The sequence below is a fragment of the Primulina huaijiensis genome, chromosome 3 (genome assembly GCF_012295235.1).
Source record: "Primulina huaijiensis isolate GDHJ02 chromosome 3, ASM1229523v2, whole genome shotgun sequence".
NCBI classification, from domain to species: domain Eukaryota; kingdom Viridiplantae; phylum Streptophyta; class Magnoliopsida; order Lamiales; family Gesneriaceae; genus Primulina; species Primulina huaijiensis.
The window spans coordinates 26,955,016-26,976,936 of record NC_133308.1 but is presented as its reverse complement, the minus strand read 5'-3'; the positions used below and the strand labels follow the sequence as shown (position 1 = coordinate 26,976,936).

Below are 21,921 nucleotides of genomic sequence, written 5' to 3'. Positions count from 1 at the left end.
ACAAGTTAATTGATTAAAATCTAAGATTGAAAAGTTACATTATTAAACCCAAAACATGCCAACTTGCTGGACTAAAATTGCATTTTTCCAAGCATAACTATATTCTCAGTTGTCGGGTCGGGTACCATAGGGCTCGGGTTCGTCATGTCGGGTAACTAACTAGTTTTTGACTAATCGAACCCGATCCGAATTTTTCGGATAACTCGGGTACTTCGCGGGCGGTAACCGAACTTAGAATCCTCTTTCCTTGAAAAAACAAAAATTCATGTTTTCTGAACATTTTAGAACATATAAAAGGCAGACTGTTGAACACAGTATGCCCAACAAAGCAAGCGTAGAAAGAAAGAGAGGGCAAGAGCCGATATGATCTTCAGTGAATCAGTGCTTACGTGCATGCTCGCCGTGTCACATTCACATACACCTTCACGGCGTCGAATCGATTGCTTGGGACGGGTTGATCGGGCTTAGAGCCGCCGCAAGAGAGAGTAAAATCACAAATGGTAAAGTGGAATAATGGTTTGGAAAGGAGAATGCTTACACCAGGCTTGGAGAAGGAGAACACGCACTGATCTTATGTAACATTTGCGTGTGTGAGGATGTGCGCTGCCCTACTCCCGAAGACCCAACAAGGCCAAGTTATAAAATTCAATAAATTAACTTGAGATTTTAAATCTTGTTAAACAACTTGTAAACCTAAATGTAAACATTCAGTTTCAAACCTATCAATGGAAGTCTTACAATTAAATGATGAAATTTAACAAAGTTCCTCAACACTCAATATTGAATAAAAATCTCTCCAATTCTAGAAATACAAATTAGAATAATAAAATAAGCTCAATCACTGAAATCCTCAACATTAAACAACACTGGATCTACGCCCTCTGCCAGCCCCAAAAAAGTATTTTCCCTTCAACGTCAGCCAGTTCGACTAGAAAAACCTACTGGAATAAGATTGCTTAAAACTGCAGCTTCTACCCTGGATTCTAATTATTCAAGCCTAATTTTGTTCTTCACATTTAACCAAAATCAAATCAAAAATAAAATAGATGAGGTTAGAAAACATGTAAGGCTCGGATTGTCTTACCAAAGGCAAAAACGGATACGGGATTTACTAAATTATCGAGCTTTTACAAAAATTTATCGATGTCTTTCTGCATGAGCCCATCCTAATTTGTTAAGTATTGAATGAAAATCTCCTCTAAAATACCAAATAGCCAATTCCATCATTATCATCCTTGACCATCTCCTCCTCCACATAATATATTCATTCATCTCCTTCATTTAGTTCATTACCCGAATTTCATACTATTTTTCAACCTAGTTCAATTTGACTCTATAATTAAAACTTCATAAAAATTTAATAAAAAAACCCATAAACAAATCTGAGATCTAAACAATTCAAAATAAAATCTATCGTAAGTTTCTAGATTTATTTTCCACATCACAATATTTATTAACTAATGCTGATAACCTCTTACACTCCAAAGTAGATCTAATTAATAGTGTTCTTAGTTATACCTCAAAGCTGAAACACGAGTAGCATGATTTGCCCGAGGATAAAGGGAATCAAATGGTTTTCCCTGTGCTGATTTTCTGTAGAATCCCAAGTATGTAATTTTGAGTGCAACTACCGGGAAGGGATTGAGAGTTTGGGCTTTCGTTCTAGGAGAAGAGATTTATTTTCCAAGACATGAAAGTTAGGGTAATTTTATTCCTGAGGAGTTTTGGGGAGGAATTTTTGTGAGGTAGGCGCTCAATTGTGCCTAAATTGTTCTTGTTATAAATGGAAATGGATCAGACGTTGCTAAGCATTGTGTGCCTGCAGTCCCGGCCAGCTCTGGTATAATGATTCTTGTTTGCTTGTCTTCCAGAAAGAACCTGCTCTGATAGGGCTTCAGCCACTTTCATATGACCCGGTCAGATCACCAACCAATCATGACCCATACATCGAAATTCGTCGAGAGAAGCAATGATTGAAAGAGAGAGGATATTCAAAGAGAGTAGATTCATACCGCCACACGAAGATAGATCATAGATTCCCGTTCCTCGGATGAAGGCAGCATTGTCAAATGCCGAGGCATCAGATTCTATCACCAAGCTAGAACAAGGAAAACCTACGAGCGCCGGAAATCGACTTTCATTGAATCCAAATAAGCTTCTCAAATTTTTCGTAGGTCAAAATTTTCTGAACGTACAATATCTTCGTGCTATATCAGCAGCCACACCACACAGCCGGGACCGTTTTTCATATACTTGGTCACTCAACAGAATGCATTCACGAAATTAAACTTCAATATGCCTAATGACTCAATATTGTTTCCTTTATAACTTCCAGTAAGTTAACGAACTGAAATCTCATTAGTTAATATTCAAAGAAATGAACCACTTCAAATGCATCAGAGAGAATTCCAAACTCGGGAATTGAAAATCTGAAACAACAGCAAAAGTCATTACATTTATTATCCAAAACATGATATATCGAACACATACCTAAATCGAGCAAGAATCGAAGTATCGAACGCAAGAACAGGAGCTGAAATCGAGTGGCTTGTTCTTCTTCGATTCGGCACAGCCGCACAGCACAGGAAGAACTGAAGAAGGCGCAGCCGTGCAGAGCTTGGGGCTGTCGATGTCTGATCTCGCGACAGTGGTTGGAACTCCGGGATAAGGTGGCGCGGCGGCTCACGGCTGATGCTGGGAGAGGAGATGAGCGACACAACGGGTTGGGACTAGGGAGGATGGTTCGCTTCTCAGATTCTGTAAGCCGTAAGCGTCTTCAATTTTTTTTCCTTTTCACAATCAAACAATTGGACTTTGGAGCATGGACTTATGTAATTTGGACCTGGGCTGTACAAAAACTAATAGATACTAAAAAACAATTGGGCCACCCGGGCTTGTGTAGTTTCGACCTTGGCTTGACAAAAACTAATACATACTAAAAAAAATTGGGCCCGGGTGTTATAAGAATACTATAAGCGATTACTTTCATTATTGTTTCGCACGTATATTTGACGGTGTTATTTATACTCCTAACTTTATGAATAATGCGAGTAGTAGAAAATAGAATGCAGTAAGATAGACAAATAAAAATTTGCCCAAGTAAACGAAACTAAAATATGATTGGGGCAAAAAGATGAAACTCTCCAAGATTCACTTCCTCTTCTCAATCTCCTTTTTCTTCAAGAAAAACCTTCCAACCAATGGAACCAAACTCTTTCTACTCCGTTTCTTCTTAGCAAAAACCACTTTCTCTCCCTCCTCGGCCTCTCTATTGATCAACACTTTTGTCAGCAGTGGAGGACTTGCAAATTTGACAGATCCTGTCTTCTCCAATTGAATAAAAATTCCATCTTCGAATCTGTTTTCGGTTTCGAACTTTTTTTCAACAACTTCGCTTGTCTTTTCAACTAGCTTTAGTTCTTCAATCTCTGGTTTTTCCAGATGGGATTTGACTTCTCTAGCCATTAATTGATTTAACTCCCTTTTTGTGTGTTCAAGTTCTTGCCTTAATAAAGTTACACAATGTGCCGTTTCAGCTCCTCCTCCTTTTGCTTTCTCGAGAATTTGCTTCGTCTCTTCGAGCTCGGGTTTGACGGTTCCTATCTTGAAACGTTCGGTCTGGACCATTACTCTGCATCTGATTAGAAACGAAAAATTGTGTCATTGTATGCATGTATACACGTTTTGCATGTATAAAAATTGAGGATAAATCCAAGACGTAGAAATCTAATATGGTGGGTGACTTCTTATTCATCTGTTTTTTATTTTTTGTTTTTGATAATACAAATGTCAAAACATCTTCTATAAATCATGCATATATGTACCTCTTTAAGCTTGTTAGCATAGATTTCTCCGGCTAGTACTTTCTCCCCGAACAACATTACGGCTTCTTTCACCGATCGGAACGGCCGCCTTGTCAGTGGCGGAGCCAAGAATTTGGTGCTACCTGAGCTAGAATTTTAATGTCTAACATCTTTTAATATTTTAAATTGATCTACCCGGGCTAATATCAAATTCATCCAAAATTATACAAAAATTTACATATAAATTTTTTAAAAAAAATTTGTACTGTACCTCCGCCCCTGGCCTTGTGTCGATCTCGACTCTTCCCCTCACCACGACTCCCCCTTCCTGCATGCCTTGTCACCTTATAATAATGGTGGGAAAAGTTTATTCTAATGAATAAAATTCACTAGATTAGTATATACTTAAAGTGACAAGAATATAAAATGTCTTCACGTATATATAGTTAGAGGAGAAATGAACATGTGCATATATACTTTCCAGTTGTTTGTTACTAACAAGTGGTGGTGGATGTCAATTATGAGTCGATAATTTTGTGAAAATAGAGAACTCATATTACATATATTATAAATATTTAAATATTAATAAATAACTTATAAAAACCATAGTGGAGGTCCCTAGGTAAGTTAAAAATTAAATAAATGTTTTACTTTCGATTACAATAAGGTATTGAAATGAGGGGAGTTTGTTTAGTTTCTTGGCTTCCACTACACTAGAAATTTGTTTATTGATATTGATGAATTAGGATTGGTGGTTGAGCCATCTTAATTGTTTTCAAAATCGAAATGATGTGCGCTTATGTCATATACTATGCAAGGGAGTGGCTCTCATGTGATATCGTCTCATGGATCTTAATCTGTGAGACGGGTCAACCCTACCCATATTCACAACAAAAAGTAATACTCTCATCATAAAAAGTAATATTTTTTCGTGGATGACCCAAATAAGAGATCTGTCTCACAAATACGACCCGTGAGACCGTCTCACAAAAGTTTTTGTCTATACAAGGATTGCTTCAATGTATGTAAATATAATTTCTTTTTTAAAATAGGCATTTTCTTCAATGTGGAGCCCAATTTTTTATGAACAAAAACTTGTGTGAGACGGTCTCACGGGTCGTATTTGTGAGACGGGTATCTTATTTGGGTCATCCATGAAAAAGTATTACTTTTATGCTAAAAATATTACTTTTTATTGTGAATATGGGTAGGGTTGACCCGTCTCACAAATTAAAATCCGTGAGACGGTCTCACATGAGACTCACTCTTTATTATGTTCCCCTTCTAATAAATTTAATGGCAAGAATACAATATAATAATTGTGATGCGTACATTTAAATTTTTGCATAAATATACTTTTGAAAAAATATACTTTTTACTCTGCTTTTCTTGTGTGTTCCAAGAATTTTATATATCCTAATGTATAAGATACTCCTTTTTGTCCTCAATAGATTCTTGTATCATATAAACAGAATTCAAAAGAAAGAGATAGTATTATTATTTTTGCAACCAAAATGGTTTGTGGATTCAAAACAAGTAATCAAAATCAGAATCAAACTTAAAAACATGGTGTCACCAGAAAGACAGCCATCAACAACAACCCCCCGGGGCAATCTATACTAGATCAATCAGCACAACATATTCATTCATCGGTCATTTCTGTGAATTCGTCATCGTCGCTGTTGTAAACGAATCGGATGTGCTTGCCAGTAAATTTAGCATTCCCGTGAAAGCAAATATGGCTGATTCCTTCACAGATATCGTCAACAAGTCCATCACCATCATCATCTCCATAATCATATTCTTCTTCTTCGTCGTAGGTGTGATAGCCTTTGAAGTTACTGCGCTCTTGTTCTTGTTCATATTCTTCTTCTTCTTCTTCTTCTTCTTCGTCCTCTCTAGTACTGCTTGCATTGGCCTGAATCGACCAAATCGATGAGTTGTCATCGTCATCTGTGGATAGTTTTTTTATGCTACTTTCGGTTTCTTCACAGATTTGTCCCTGATAAGTTAGCGCAGAGGAGCACTTGGATGAATCGGACCTCTCTGATTTCTCCGAGAAATCAAGCAGCAGAGACCTCGTGATAACATTATCAGATTCGAAGCCTTCTTGTTTATTTTCATCCAAAGTCTCAGTAATCATCTTTTACCAATAAAACAAGAACAAGAAAATAAAATCAGTGACATTACATAATCCCATCAATAAATCAATCCAAAAAAAGCCAAGATTCTTATCAAAGTATTTAATCACAAAACCTGAGGGATCAGAAAAACCGGAGGAGAACTTGCAACACAAGAGAGGCCATTCGTATTTGCTGAAAAATTCAAGACTTGTGGTGTGTTTGCAGGAGTAGGAGCAACCAGGCTAATACAAGGAGACTTCAGAAGCCCTTGAAGGTTGTTGAAAAAAGGCCTGTTTTCAATGGTAATTTTCGAAAGCTCGGCTTCTTCTTCGACTTTCTGCAGAAGGGTCTTCACTTGACCCCTCAACAGTTCCTCGCCCGATCCAGGAGTTCCGCTACAACGCACTTGACTGCTCGGTCTTTTCATTGCCGATGATGGGGTCTCAAGATTTCCCATTGCAACCCCAACAATCGGCGAATCATTCGTAATATCAGTAAGCACAGACCGATCTTGCTGCTGATATTTACCACTCATCTTCCTCGATTTCGTCACGCACATATCAGATTCCTCCGCTTTCCCTGAACAGAACAAAGAAACAGATTAACCAAACAGACAAAAACAATAAAAATTCATGCAATCCTGATTCTTGAAACACGATGAATGGATCATACTCAACATGGCAGATGTTTGTGATCTGGTTATCCTTCTTGTGGATAGCGGAGTTTCCATTGTTTAACAGAGAGATTCTTGATTCGGGTCTCCGGGAATTCAAGTTTTTTGTGATCGCCGGCTGTGGCAAGAAACTGAAAGACGAGTACACAACTGGAAAGAAATAGTACTGCAGAATCGAATAAGGTGTAATCCAAAAGAGGAGAGAATAGTTATATAGAGAAAATTTTGGTTTACGGAGAGATTAATATGACCGTTGAGTGTGTTAAGGAGGCGCGGCTCCACTTTCCTGAGCAAACTAGCCGTTGTTGATTTGAACGGATCCCCGAGATTTTGGGCTATCATATTGGGTCAGATTGGGCCTTGGCCCAGTATTTACTGAGAATTATCAATTCTGATCTTTATAAACACAAGACTTCGGTCTTTGGATATGCCTACATTTCGCCCGTTAAACTTATAAAATAGGGGGAAATAATAAATTAATAATTAAAAAACACTAGTTGCATTGAGAAATATAATTTTTAATAAATAAAAATCGATCCACTAATATTTATACAAAAATCTAATATGTAAAGAAATAGTATTCTCTTTTAAACACTCTTAACTAAAATATTTTTGACATGTCGAATAATATATTTTTGGAAAAAATTTGTGTGAGACGGTCTCACGGAGTCGTATTTTGTGACACGGATCTCTTATTTTTGTCATCCATGAAAAAGTATTACTTTTTATGTTAAGAGTATTACTTTTTATTATGAATATCGGTAGGGTTGACACGTCTCACAGATAAAGATTCGTGGGACCGTCTCACAAGAGACCTACTCTATATTTTTTCATCAAAATTAACTTGGATAGCAGTGGATCTATCTTTGGACTTAAAGTCGACTGTCCTCTGCATGAGTAAATATTACTCATTTAAATATTTTTAACATAGTATAAAATTATTTTTTAATATATATTATATGTTAAACAGTAGGTTTTTGTTTCGAGTTAAAAAACCGAACCATATAATTTTAAATTTACGGTATGGTCGGTTTAAATCATTTAATTAACATCCCTACTTTGTATGGAATTTTTGTAAATTTAAGGTGATTATCTGGTTGGATAATGGCATAGGTGTTGAATTTTACTAGAAATAATAATGGCTAACTACAACTGCCATTTAAGTCCCCGATCAAATTATACATAACTATTGAATCATATAAACCACGAAATTTATAGTCCATCCCTCTTTTTTTTCACAAAATTTGTCGAAACAGTCGCGGATAGACATTTCAACTGTTGTGGGTTTTTTAAAAAAAACAATTGATGAAAATCGAATAATTTCGAGTGGAAAGATAAAACAAAAGATTGTTGCGTAATGATAGAAATTATGCGATATTCTACAAATATATGTTAAGATTGAAGTCGAGTTATATCTCAATCTTAATCTTAACAAAAATTCGTCTTTCTAGTCTGGAACTTTGTATCTTTACCAATCGATCCCTCGAAACGGCCGTCCACAGTGAAGGATGATTCCACAACTCAATGCAGAACATTATAAAGCAAAAGATTAACCTAAAAAATTTGCAAACCCAGGAATTTAAGCGAGCAAATATAGAAAGAATTACAGTATTATAGGATAAAATATGAATAAAAACACAAAATTTCTTAAATAAAAATATATTCAAGAAAGATTAATAAACTAAATGCTCCTCCCATTTTCAAAATAAAAAAATTGCCCCTCAAATAAAATACTAAAACCCATTTATACTATAATACATCAGTAAATTTTAGGTCATTATACCGAAAAACTTTGATGTCATGATCCGTATTTTTATTCAATACCAAATTTATATATATTTTATTTAACATTTGTTTTCAACACACAAATATGTTTGAATCTTATCCAATTCAAAATGACCCAATCATCACTTATTTAAAACCTATTAAAAAAAACAAAATCATTTAAAAAGTAAAGTATATATATTAAAATTTTAAAATCTTTTATGAATAATTTTTTATGTATATGCATGCATCTCATGTTATATACCCCACGTATCCTACATCCATTGGTGTTCAGAGTTGGCCTTTTTTTAATTAATTTTCTAACGTGATATATATTAAGATTTTGGCCCTCCCCATTCACATGCATGATTGGTTTGGAGTTCGACTCTAATTTCAACTATTTTTTTTATTAGAAATATGTTATATTTACTATTTATTAAATTTAGAACAAGTATCTTGTCAGACAATCTCACAAATATTTATTTATGAAAAGAGTCAATCATGTCTATATTTACATATAAAAAGAAATATTTTTTTATGGATGACCTAAATAAAATATCTATAAAATAAAATTGATCAATGAAACTGTCTCACAAAATTTTTTTTTATTAAGTTTGATATCTTAGTATAAACTTTTGGTCTCAAACTATTAAAAAACACATCAATCTTAGAAAAAATAAAAGACACAAATAAATGTTAATAAAAAATTTACTAACACAAAAATGTATTAATATTAAATATTTTATGAATATTTATTTACTGTATATTAAAAAATTTATAGAACTTAGCGAGTCAAGTCTAAAATTTAATACTGAACAAAAAAAAATCTATAAATAAGGTCAATGGATCAATTATTATATTTAATTACAATTAAATATTCAATAGCTTGGCTGGAATTATATTCATCTGTATTGCGTGTGGCTATCACAAGTGTGAATGCTTCTCAATTTCTATTTTTAAGCTTTTTTGGGGACAGCTAATGTCACATGTTTTTAAGACCGATAACTCTGCAAACGTGAGTAAAGACAATAATTACGTTAAAAAAATTCGTATTAGCTTTTAAAAAACAATCATTAAATCGAGCGTTACACAATCCTCATACCGATTTGATGTAAAAAAATAGGACAAATGTTTCTCGCTCATTTCTTTTTACATATTTTTTAATTGTCATCAACTAATATGTTCTAAAAAGAATTAGACTTTATCGATTTTAACTGCACTTTTTAAAAATAACAATTATATTTATAATGAATCGTTTATTACAAGCTTATTCATTCATGAAGAAAAATCCTTAGGCTCCCAAAAAAGGGGGTCGGGGAAGAAGAAGCAAAAGCGACAAGAGTGTGAGCTACTTCATTTGTTGTTAGTCGTACATGTATGATCTCCACTCTACCATTCGTGCTCAGCAAATTCTTAATCTCATATGCTCATATATGAGTATTCTAATGCTACTGTCGGGTTGGTGACTGCTTGTACCACCAACAAAAAGAGTCTGAAGTTATCTAGTTAGTCATCTTACGTTGTTGGATTGCTTTCCCAATCCCTCAATTCAAGGTTGGGGTTTTAGAATTGACTGAATTGATGAGTCTAAATATAGAAATAAGGGATTTTATATACTAATTTCTATTTTGGAACTATATTATGATGATTGCTTGTGTATATAAAAAAACAATAAATTGATTTTCTAAAACCCCATTTAGCCTTTTCCTAAAGCGTGTTAACGAGAAGGCTGCTAATATATAAATGACTGCAAGCAACAACAAGTATTTTGCTTCACGATTGTCTCGCCGTTTTACGTTGAGTAGCACGCTTTCGAGCTGTGTTTTGAGTTTTAGTTACACCTTTGAATATTCATACATAAAATAAATACGTGAAATATATCCCAAAATTTAGTCATTTTCCCGTCATTATAATATTTATTATTGAAACCAAATTATTATTCCACTCTATAATTTTGACTTAGTAAAACAAAGAAATCAAGAAGTCTTGGTCATTACCATATCTTATTAAACTTTGTCTCCTAAGAAGATTTATCGATTTCAAAAGGTATTAGATGAAGTACTTACCATGTCTTAGATTGAATCTTCAAAAGGAAAATAACCCATTTTTATATTCAAAAAATATATTTAAAAATGTTAATTTTCATGATAATTATGGATCGGATCAACCCGTTTCACATATAAAAATTCATGAGATCATCTTAGCTGAAACATATCGTGACACACGCGATTTGTGTGATTCATAAAAAAAATTAGAGAGAAATTATTATTTTTTTATTTTTAAAATTAAAGTTAATTATATGATTAAGAGATAGAATGGAAAGATATTTGTAAAATATGGAATTGAGTGGTTGAATAATATTTTTTAAATTATAAAAAATTTTAATCAACATACCAAAAATTAATCAATATAAGAGGTTTAACTTTAATTAATAATAGACATGACTTATGTATGCAACATTTGATTTTCAACAATATGAATGGAAGAACAATGCAATTAATAAAAATTCAAGATTTATAAATATTTGAATGAGATATAAGATTTCATTCACTTTTTATTATTTTTTAAACGAGTCTCTTGGGCTTGTTATACTTCTGAACTCGACATCTTTTTAGCATCCAAAAACTCTGCTGCCGATTCAAAATTCAGAGAAATATCGGTGGTTGTGGATTTTAATTTTAGAGTGATTTTGTTCGTCTCAAATAATTATTTGATATCGATCTTTATCATATAGCACATATGATTTCCAGACAGGTCAAACCCATTAATTTATAAGCATGGATCTTTAAAAGTTGAGTTTGTATTGAAAAAAAAAAGGCAAAAACTTGGGTGAGACAGTCTCACGGATCGTATTTTGTGAGACGTATTTCTTATTTGGGTCATCCATGAAAAAATATTATTTTTTATGCTAAGAGTATTACTTTTTATTGTGAATATGAGTTGATCCGTCTCACAAATAAAAATTCGTTAGACAGTCTCATAATAGACCTTCTCAAAAAACACCAACAGAGAGAATTTGTATCGTCCAAGAGATTGATGACTTGGCCATTGAGCTTTCCTTATGTGTAGGATATGCGAATCAGGCAAGTAAAACTGAGGCGAAGACCGAAACAAAAAAATTAAGGTAATGAAATAATCAAGAAAGCGGGGAGCTTTTTACGATCCCCTCTTTCTCTCTCCTCTCGATTTTTTTTTTTCACCAATATTTTCTTTGACCGTGACCACCACCACCTCCTCCTCCATCTCCTTCTTTCCGTCTTCCTCCTATCCGCTTTAAGCTTTCATAAGAATATAATTATACACCCCATCGTTCACATTTTTCCCTCATATGATCTTTGTTTTGTCTATATATTGTTGATAGTAGTAGGTTTACATGACCATCATTGGTTGCCCTGTTGGATTCTTGTTTGGATATTGAGAATCTTTGATTTGAAAGCCCAAAAGTTGGAATCTTTAGCTTCATATCCCGTTTCTTGAAAATGGGTAGCTGTTTTTCCACCTCCAAGGTGAGTGGTTCCAATAGCAACACCCCTTCCACCACCGCAAACAACCAGCGCCACTTCTCCTCCGCCGCCGCCGCCGCCAAGCCACAGTCAGCGACCCCTTCAACAACCACGCAGGGAAAACAAGAGGGTTCTCGTTGTAATCATCGTAAGACGAAAGAAAACCACAAAAATCAACAACAGAGGCAATCTCAGCAGGTTCATAAGAGCGGTTCCAAAAGGCCAAGCGGAGTCATCCCATGTGGGAAAAGAACGGACTTTGGATATGATAAGGATTTTGATGCGAGATACACAATTGGGAAATTGTTGGGACATGGTCAATTTGGGTATACATATGCTGCCGTAGATAATTCTAATGGGGATCGTGTTGCTGTCAAGAGAATAGAAAAGAAAAAGGTGATTATTGTCCGATTCTTTATTTCAATTTATGTTTTTGTTCAATTACTTTGACATATTTATAGCAATTAGCCGAATGAGGATTTGTTTTACAATATCAGGTGTTGCATTTCGGGTTCAATCCTCTATTTCTCATTTTATAGAATGCTAAATTCTGGGGGAATATATTGATGATTCAGATGAATGATTCAGCAGGAATTTTATTTTGAAGCTTGCTACTATTTCGCACTAAAAGGGATTTGAGAGGGGAGAGTTTACTAACCAACCAAAGGAACCATGGTCATTGAACCATTGTCTGATCAATCACGTTGAAGCCAATAACTTTGTTAGCTGAAATCGATATTGGAGTGAATATTGGTACTTAGGTTTGTTAGATCTCCGAGTGATTCATATCTAGCTAAAGTTGAGGATAATTTCCCAGAAATATATCTATTCACCTCTTCTGATGTTATTGAAGCCTATGTGCCGCCTTTCCTACCTTTTATTTTCAGAAAGAAAATGTAAATTTGGCAGAAAATATATGTTAAATCGATGGTTCTGCTAGTAAAGAACTTGTACTTTGTAGCATTTATTAAATATTGTCTATATCTAAGTTTCCATTTTTTGTACTTGCACATAGACTCGAAGAAAGAATATATATTTTTTACTGGAGTTATTGCGTGCATTTGTCCTTTCATTGTGAAATCTCTCTATTTAACAAAATCTTGAATACCTTGCAGATGGTTCTTCCCATTGCTGTGGAGGATGTGAAGCGAGAGGTCAAGATATTGAAAGCATTAACAGGTCACGAAAATGTGGTTCAGTTCTATAATGCTTTTGAGGATGAATCATATGTATATATAGTGATGGAGTAAGTTTTGGCGTCCAAATTTCAGATGTTAGTTTCAAATATTTTCTCGCATTATGCTCTCTTTTTCGAACAATATGTGAATGACTTGATGTCAAATTTTGTGTACTTAGGCTATGTGAGGGTGGAGAATTGTTAGACCGTATCTTGTCAAAGTAAGCATGTCTGATATATAAAGATTTTTTCTTGAAGCTTTACAATGGGACTTAATGATGATTTATTTAACAGAAAGGACAGCCGTTACACAGAGAAAGATGCAGCGATTATTGTGAGGCAAATGCTAAAAGTTGCTGCGGAATGCCATTTACATGGTATGGTACACCGTGATATGAAGCCAGAGGTACATGGGAAAATTTTTATCTTCTAGTTGGGATCAAACTGCTTCTTAATGTTCTAACATGTGTTTTCCCTCAGAATTTTTTATTTAAGTCAACGAAAGAGGATTCACCCCTGAAGGCCACAGATTTTGGTCTTTCAGACTTCATAAGACCAGGTAATTGGCTTTAGATATGTTATTGTCCAATTTATTGAGACGTATTTTTATTGTACGACCACATGACTTCAGCACATTAAAGTTTCAAATATTTATATTTAATTTCATGGTTTCTTTATTGTTTTCTTATTATTAAAAAATTTCAAATTGCTTTCATAAATTTAGGAAAGAAATTCCAAGACATTGTTGGGAGTGCATATTATGTCGCTCCAGAAGTGCTAAAGCGCAAATCTGGCCCTGAGTCAGACGTGTGGAGCATTGGTGTAATCACATATATTTTGCTCTGCGGCCGGCGACCCTTCTGGGACAAAACCGAGGATGGCATTTTTAAAGAGGTGGGGGTATTACAATTGTAATTATATTGCACTCTCAAATGTGGCAGGATCCCGTTATTTGAATGAACCTTTGATGTTGACAGGTTCTGAGAAACAAGCCAGACTTTCGGCGCAAACCATGGTCAACAATAAGCAATGCTGCTAAAGACTTTGTAAAGAAGTTACTTGTAAAAGACCCACGAGCCCGACTTACTGCAGCCCAGGCCTTATGTATGCTGTGCTGATTCTCAAATAACAAATTTGTCTTGCTTGAATACGCTTTTAATATTTAGAGTTTATAATATTCTTGATGTCAATTTCCATGTTTTTCTTTTCTTTTTTTATTTTTTGCATCCACATAATATTTTGGTATTTTGAAAAAAATTAACATGCTCAAACACCTTTGTTACGATACTTTTGCAACATATATTCTGTGGTCTAAAAAATAATTCTTATATATTAATTTAAAAACATAAAATTGAAGGAACTACATTGTCTCTAATGTAAGCGTTCTGAAAGTGGAATCACTTGCACTTTTTTCGAAGTTACTACAGCAGCATGATACTGCCTTTTTATGCTACATTTGACAATATTCTACAACTTCAGATGGTTAAATTATTTGTATGCATTTACTTGGAAAGTTATGCGGCATTGTTTTTCTAACAGAGATAAGAATGCCACCCTCCCAAAGCCTAAAGTACCTGTGTTCTTGATGGCATTCTTATCTTGGTAACATGTTGCAGCTCATATATGGGTTCGGGAAGGCGGCGAAGCTTCAGAAATTCCTCTTGACATTTCTATTCTGTCCAGCATGCGGCAATTTGTGAATTACAGTCGATTAAAACAGTTTGCCCTTCGTGTAATTCTGCCTCTTCTGTTAAACTTCTGGTGATTCTATAAATATATGAATAAATTTTGTGCATGAGACTTCATCAGGATCAAATATAATTTTCTAGGCACTGGCTAGCACACTTGACGTGGAGGAGATTGCCGATCTTCGAGATCAATTTGATGCCATTGACGTGGATAAAAGTGGTGCCATTAGCCTTGAAGAAATGAGACAGGTTAGTTTTTCTGCAGGGGAATTTTTAAAAAGACCTTCTATAAATACCTATTGTGAAATTTGGTTTTACGTTGACTTGCATGCTTGTTTTTTGATCAAATTTATTATTTATTTATTTAATTTATATTAATAGTAAAACTTTAATAAAATTAAAAACTTTTAGTATAAATTAATGTATAGTGGTAGGATTTTTATTTTGAAAAATAAATTAATTATTCCCATTTTGAAAATGTGAATCTACCATCTCAACTAAAGTTGTTGTAATTATTCTTTGTTTTTTTAAAAAAAATATCAAATAAAAAATAATAATAAGAAGAATAATAATGATAAATAAATTAATAAAAATATGAATAATCATAAACAGTATAAATTAATAAACATAATAATGGTAATTTTCACTGTTAATAACTAATAATAATAAAATAATTAATCAATAATGCATTATATAATTCAGATTTAATATCACATTGTAGGTATAATTTTAAAAAAAGTCTAAATACTTTATTTATAAGCATCAAAGCTAAAGTTCAAATATTTAAAATTAAATATTAGGATGTATTTTCAGTGAATATAAAGCTATTTTTGCAAATTTTAAAATTTAAAATCTAATTCACATAATAGTTATGATAAACTTATCATTTTTTAACGAGGGGTGGGGAAAAGTATGTATGTCAAATAGAAATATATATAATTGAATAAATTCATTTCTAGTAGAATAAATTGATGTAGAGAAAAGAATAAAAAAATATGGAGTAAATTTATTTCTAGTATTAATAAATTGAGATGAAGAAAAAGGTAACAAAAGGGTGTTTTGGGATTTTTAAAGCATACAAGGCTATTTTTAAAAATATTTAGGTGAAGGATATTTTAAAATTTTCAAAATTGAGATGGGTTAAAATAATGTATTTCCCTTTTCGGTAAAATTATATGGGAATTTATCAAGGTTTTACTTTAGTTTACGTAATAGTTAACTAGAGCTTCTGGAAGGACTTCTGGTGGTGTTTGCTTTGCTTGGCGGAAGAACTGTTTGCGGGGAATAATTTTTGGAAATTTTGGTGTTTTCAGGCTGTGGAAATTTGAGATATTGTTTGGATTGTATGTTTGAAATGTGATGTGATTGTTATGATTGTCTAAAAACAGGTAAATATTGTCAAGTGGATGGAAAATTTCTGAGACTAGATAGAAGTGTGATTCTGTTGTGAAACGACGTGATTTGGCACATGAAATGACACGGTGTTTATAACTGTGATTCACCATTCTGAATTATTTATTGCTGGTAGATGAAATTTGCAATGACAAGTGAAACAGAATTGGTCTAAAAAGTTTTTTCAAGTTTCCGGAGCATCATCTATTTGCTAAGGATCATGTCTTGTTCATCACACGTTTGACTTGAATTGTAGGCACTGGCAAAAGATCTTCCTTGGAAAATGAAAGACTCGCGTGTTCTTGAGATCCTTCAGGCGGTACGTTTATCTTAAACCGGGATGTGAATTTCACCCCTAGTTAGCACAGGTATTTTAATATTTGGCAGCTTTGTAGATTGCTAATTTATGTACACTCTGTGGGGTGTGAGCAGATCGATAGCAATACCGATGGACTCGTAGATTTCACCGAGTTTGTTGCGGCTACCCTACACGTCCATCAGCTGGAGGAGCATAATTCAGAAAAATGGCAGCAAAGATCGAGAACAGCCTTTGAAAAATTCGATGTGGATGGAGATGGATTTATTACTCCAGATGAACTTAGAATGGTTAGTATTTGTGTTTATCCGTTATAAGTTACGGTTCTATATGCCAAGAACAAAAAATATAGAGAGACAATCACATTAACTATCATATATGCTTCGAGGTTGGATTAATCCTATCCTATGCTTTTTTTTAAAAAAAATGATTTATGACATCAGACAAGCAGCATGAAGTATCGATTCTTAAACCATTCGTTAAATAGAAAAAAATTGTGAAAAATGTTGTCTTTTCATTCGAAGCCTCAGCTTGTGCTCCTTTGTTGTGTTGCAGCACACATGTCTGAGGAGCTCGGTTGATCCGCTTCTAGAAGAAGCAGATATCGACAAAGATGGGAAAATCAGCTTATCAGAGTTCCGGAGACTACTAAGAAACGCTAGCATGAATTCGCGAGGCGTGACTAGCACGTCCACTAATCAACAACCACGCCTGCCATAGTTTCCAATCAGGTACTTGGAAGCCTATGAGTTGCAAAATAATGAGTTTACCAGAACTGCAAAGAACTCTCCCCGAATACCTTTCTCATGTATGGTTTCTCATCTGCTTTTATACAACAATGCCTCTGGTTCCGATTCCGAGTCGTGGTAATTAGAATCAGGTTGTAGACATGTCAGGCGCCAAGACGTGCAATTTAGACCTAATGTGAAGAGATGTCAGGTCGTGTGACTGTAAATTATCTGTTGTTTCTGTTAGGCTTCTTGCTTTTCGGGTACGAAAACCGTCTCTGGCCATTTTTTCTCGTGATCTTTCTTTGGCATGTCACATGCAACACACATTTGTCTCGATGATATGCTTCATTGCTACTATGTTTGTTCAGTATATGACAAGAACTGGGAAGTTGATACAGTTTTTGAAGATTATACAGCATATGTAGTACTCGATGTCTCCATATCTTTGTTGATATATGTGTCATCTCACTTATTATTTATTTGTTGTAAACAAATTTGATTATGTTATTAATATTGTTTTATCACATAAAATGGGGTTAAAACGATCAGTCTTATCTTTTTAATCTATGTATTAGTTTTTTTATATTACAAGGATTCTTCTCAATAACATTCAAAAATAATTCTTTATTTGTATATAAATAAAATATTAAATAACAAAAAAAAACTTATTTTTAATCTGAAATTGATATTATTGGTTAATTATTATTATTAAATACTTTAAAAGAAGTATTAAATCTCGGTTTTACTTAAATTTTGGGATAAACTACGAAATACATTAAAATTTGAGATAAAAATAACAGAATAATATTAGTTTGAATTCTATTCATTTTATTTAGATGCATGTTAGATGTTAAAAGTCAATTTATTCTCGTAATTTGAAGAATATTCATGCACAAATATAATCACTAAAAATTTGATTAGTGGATGAGATGATAACATATGCATAATACAAGAACAATAAATCAATATATTTGGATAAAATAATAATACATGATTCTAATCATATGTAGAACTTGAGCCAAACATCGGATTGTGTGAACTGAAGTTGGCCTATTTCATGTAGGTGTGGAGACATGTTTTTCAATGTTCCGAAAGGCGATGCCATTTTTATGAAGACGAAGTCATGATAGGAGAAAAACTTGATGTGTTAAATATATCGATATTATATACTCATCATGAACATTCACTTATTGGATATGATAAAACATTTCAAGACTATGCATACTTGTAGTAAAAAAAAATACATTTGACATAAAAATTAACATTTATTCAAATTGATAATACGATAGTGTCTTACGTGATAATTTTGTGATACAGATATCCGACCCGACTTGTTTCAGAGAAAAAAATTAACTTTTTGTCAAAAATATTACTTCTTGAGTCAATCAATTTCACAGATATAAATCTGTGAGACCGTCCCATAGAAGCATGTCACAATTATCGTTTCGAAATAAAACTTTTAGTATTTCCCTTAATTCTCTTTGAATGATTGGAGGAATATTAATGTTAATGAATAATAGCTAATTAATACTGAAATATATTTCTCAATTCATGTAGTTTTTTTAATTATTAAATCTTACATGATTTGGTTAATAAATTTGGATTTAAGTGATGTGCATGTGTGTGTGTATCACATAGGGGTGGTGGGTGTTTCAGTTAGAATATCAGATACCCCTATATACATCGGGTACCCTGACTTATATTAGATTTTTTTTTTTAATCAAATTTACAACTTACTACTAATTGGCAGTCTATTCTAACCCGACATTTATCTCATTCTCTTCCTTATTATCGTTTTATTTTCACAGTCGCGAGCCAAAAAATTTCATTTTAAAAGAATAATCCATATTATTTATATGATATGAAAATAGAGTACCAAATCTTACTATTTAATCATAGCTCATCACATAAACTAAATAGAAAACATCTTGTGTAAAATACAACGGAGCAATACTCTGGGTGTAACATAGACAAAACTGATTTGGTACAGTTGATTTTTTTTACTGATTTTTTGAGTTTTATTTTAAGACGGTCTCACGGGTCGTATTTTGTGAGACGGATCTCTTATTTGGGTCATCCATGAAAAAGTATTACTTTTTATGCTAAGAGTATTACTTTTTACTCTGAATATCGATAGGGTTGACCCGTCTCACATATAAAGATTCGTGAGACCGTCTTACAAGAGACTTACTCAATTTTATAATTTCAAAGTTGTTGCTTGAGTTCATGATTATCTGTTCATAATAAATTTTATATTTTCAAAATCGGCGTTACAATTTAAATATAATTTTAAGAAATTTATTTGACAATTTGAATATCATTTTATTTAAATAAATTTATGGCAAAAAAGAAAGAAAAATCAAAAAAATAATTATGTAATTTATTAAATTTAGAACTACATGTGACACTTATAAAATAAACTAAGTACTCAAAAAATTTGAAAAACAATAAACTAATATTGGTTATTTTCTAAAAACCCAAAATTACTACAATTAACAAATTAAAAATCCAACATGTTTCAAACCGGGTTTTCCTATCAAACGCCTGTGGTATATTCCCAATTATCAGATATAAGTAACACATCACACATACTCTTCGTCCCCTTGATCAAAACGCAGAATCCAAACAACCCTCAACCATCCAAGAGGAAAATGAGTATCAAAGTGGGTTCTAAAATGGAGGTTGCAGAAGAGGATGCCACTTTCTTATTCGCCATGCAGCTAGCTAGTGCTTCTGTACTACCTTTTGCCTTAAAATTCGCGGTCGAGCTCGATCTCCTTGAGCTTGTGAAGAAGAAGGGGCCCGACGCCTTTGTTTCTCCAGCAGAACTCGCCACAGAACTCCCCTCCGGCAATCCAGACAAGCACAACATGCTGGACAGAATCCTTCGCCTGCTGGCTAGCTATTCTATTTTAAATTGCAAAGAGAAAACGATGCCCGATGGCAGCATTGAGCGGCTATATTCCTTGGCTCCTGTCTGCAAGTTCTACACTAAGAATGATGATGGAGTTTCTTTGGGCCCTCTGTTGATCATGAATCTAGACAAGATTCTCTTGGAGAGTAGGCAGGTTTCATTTGGTTTCGATATTTAACTACCTGCTATATGTTCGATGAATATAATATTTTTTAATTAATGATATATGAAGGAACCACCTAAAAGATGCAATTCTTGAGGGAGGAAATGCATTCAAGAAAGCACATAAAATGATCGTATTCAAATATATGGCCACAGATCCTACGTTCAACAAGGTTTTAAACACCGGGATGTCCAATAATTCGACAATTGTGATGAAGAAACTTGTCGAAACGTATGACGGATTCAAGGGTATAGAGACTCTGGTGGATGCTGGAGGTGGAACCGGAGCTTCACCGCACATTATCATATCCAAACATCCAACTATAAGGGGCATTAACTTTGATTTGCCCCATGTTATTCTTAATGCCCCGTCTTTTCCTGGTATGAGAGATTGAGAATCATTTCTTGATTTATTTTTAAAAGATTTTATCTGGTTGGGGTAAAACTTAAGTTGGCCTATTATATATACGCAGGTGTGGATAATATTGGTGGAGACATGTTCCTCGGCTTGCCGAAAGCCGACGCCATTTTTATGAAGGTGAAGTTGTTGTAACAGGAGAGACACTACTAGCAATTAATGTGCGTTACTAGGCTTTGGTTTAGCAATATAATGGTTAATCACCTACTTTATAAAATTGTAGATAAGATATAATCTATTGGAACTTATTTGAATCGATAACACTAGATCAATAAATTAATCTGACATTACATGCTTAGAGTCACAGTACGAAATATGTTTTTCAAAAAATATAAGTATGCAAATTAAAATTGGTAAAATGAAATTTAGGAAAATAAATGAGAAAATTGCATTTTTTTTGGTCTTGTATTTTTGTTTTCTTTTTTTTTTTTTATTTTGGTCATCGATATTGTTAAATTTCAGTCGTCTCAATCCGCTACTTTTGTTTTTTTAGCAATTTTAAACATTTTTCCAGCATGCAACTGCCTCACTGATATGACTTCAATATGTGAGGCATTGACACATTTAATCTCATATCAACATTCTACGTGAAAAATAACTATCGTTACAAAAAATCGGAAGACACGTGACTAAAACCGAAATTCGATAACATAGATGACCAAAATCGTAAATAAACAAACATTCACGACCATAAATAGAATTTTCATCTTGTAATTTTTCTTGTTACTATTTAACTTATATCTTTTATTATACCAACAGTGGATTCTCCATGATTGGAGTGACACAGATTGTTTGAAAATACTGAAGAGATGTCACGAAGCACTTCCAGATTATGGAAAAATCATTGTTTTAGAATGCATCCTCCAGAGACCCCAAGCAAAGGGCTGATATGTAATTTCCAACTTGATGTGGCTATGTTAACCTTTAACCCCGGTGGAAAGGAGAGGACAGAAAAGGAATTTCATGCATTGGCAAAACAAGCTGGCTTCAAAGAATCTCTCGCAATTTGCAGTGTTCTCCCATTTTGGGTCATGGAATTCCGTAAATGAAAATTTTATGTTTGAATTAAAAAACCTTGGACTTGCTATGGATATAATTCTCCATTAGTGTGATTGGTTTGTCAATTTGTTCAAATATCATCATCATTGTTTAGAAATAAAACTTTGTGACTCTTCCGTTGTATGCGTTAAGTTATCGGAGCAATAAAATCGAGTAACCTACATTCAACTCGGCTACACTTTATGTATTTGGTATTCA

At 33.6% G+C, this 21,921-nt stretch overlaps 3 protein-coding genes and 1 pseudogene across 4 annotated transcripts; 2 read left to right on the top strand and 2 right to left on the bottom strand.

Moving 5' to 3' along the window:
* Window positions 1-3,002: 3,002 nt before the first annotated feature.
* LOC140972333 (WEB family protein At2g17940-like) lies at window positions 3,003-4,203 on the bottom strand. The gene is given in 4 exon segments (XM_073434773.1): window positions 3,003-3,621; window positions 3,623-3,637; window positions 3,825-3,912; window positions 4,088-4,203. Coding segments are annotated over 4 exon segments (624 nt in total). The 5' UTR covers window positions 4,138-4,203; the 3' UTR covers window positions 3,003-3,150.
* A 1,074-nt stretch (window positions 4,204-5,277) lies between these two features.
* Window positions 5,278-6,783, bottom strand: LOC140972332 (uncharacterized). 2 transcript variants are annotated; one of them, XM_073434771.1, is made up of 3 exons: window positions 6,599-6,783; window positions 6,060-6,505; window positions 5,278-5,946 (listed from the first exon to the last, which is right to left on the bottom strand). In XM_073434771.1, exons 1-3 carry the CDS (start codon window positions 6,654-6,656, stop codon window positions 5,446-5,448), a joined length of 1,005 nt encoding a protein of 334 aa, XP_073290872.1. In that variant the 5' UTR covers window positions 6,657-6,783; the 3' UTR covers window positions 5,278-5,445. The 2 variants fall into 2 exon arrangements, with proteins under 2 accessions (XP_073290872.1, XP_073290873.1); XM_073434772.1 differs by having other exon boundaries at window positions 6,078-6,505.
* Window positions 6,784-11,470: 4,687 nt separating this feature from the next.
* On the top strand, window positions 11,471-17,633 carry LOC140974219 (calcium-dependent protein kinase 18-like). Its single transcript, XM_073437553.1, has 12 exons — window positions 11,471-12,262; window positions 12,982-13,112; window positions 13,223-13,264; window positions 13,338-13,449; window positions 13,524-13,602; window positions 13,768-13,937; window positions 14,021-14,147; window positions 14,660-14,775; window positions 14,873-14,980; window positions 16,380-16,442; window positions 16,556-16,729; window positions 16,995-17,633. Exons 1-12 carry the CDS (start codon window positions 11,843-11,845, stop codon window positions 17,157-17,159), a joined length of 1,707 nt encoding a protein of 568 aa, XP_073293654.1. The 5' UTR covers window positions 11,471-11,842; the 3' UTR covers window positions 17,160-17,633.
* Window positions 17,634-19,725: 2,092 nt separating this feature from the next.
* Window positions 19,726-21,831, top strand: LOC140972331 (caffeic acid 3-O-methyltransferase-like; annotated as a pseudogene).
* Window positions 21,832-21,921: the final 90 nt, after the last annotated feature.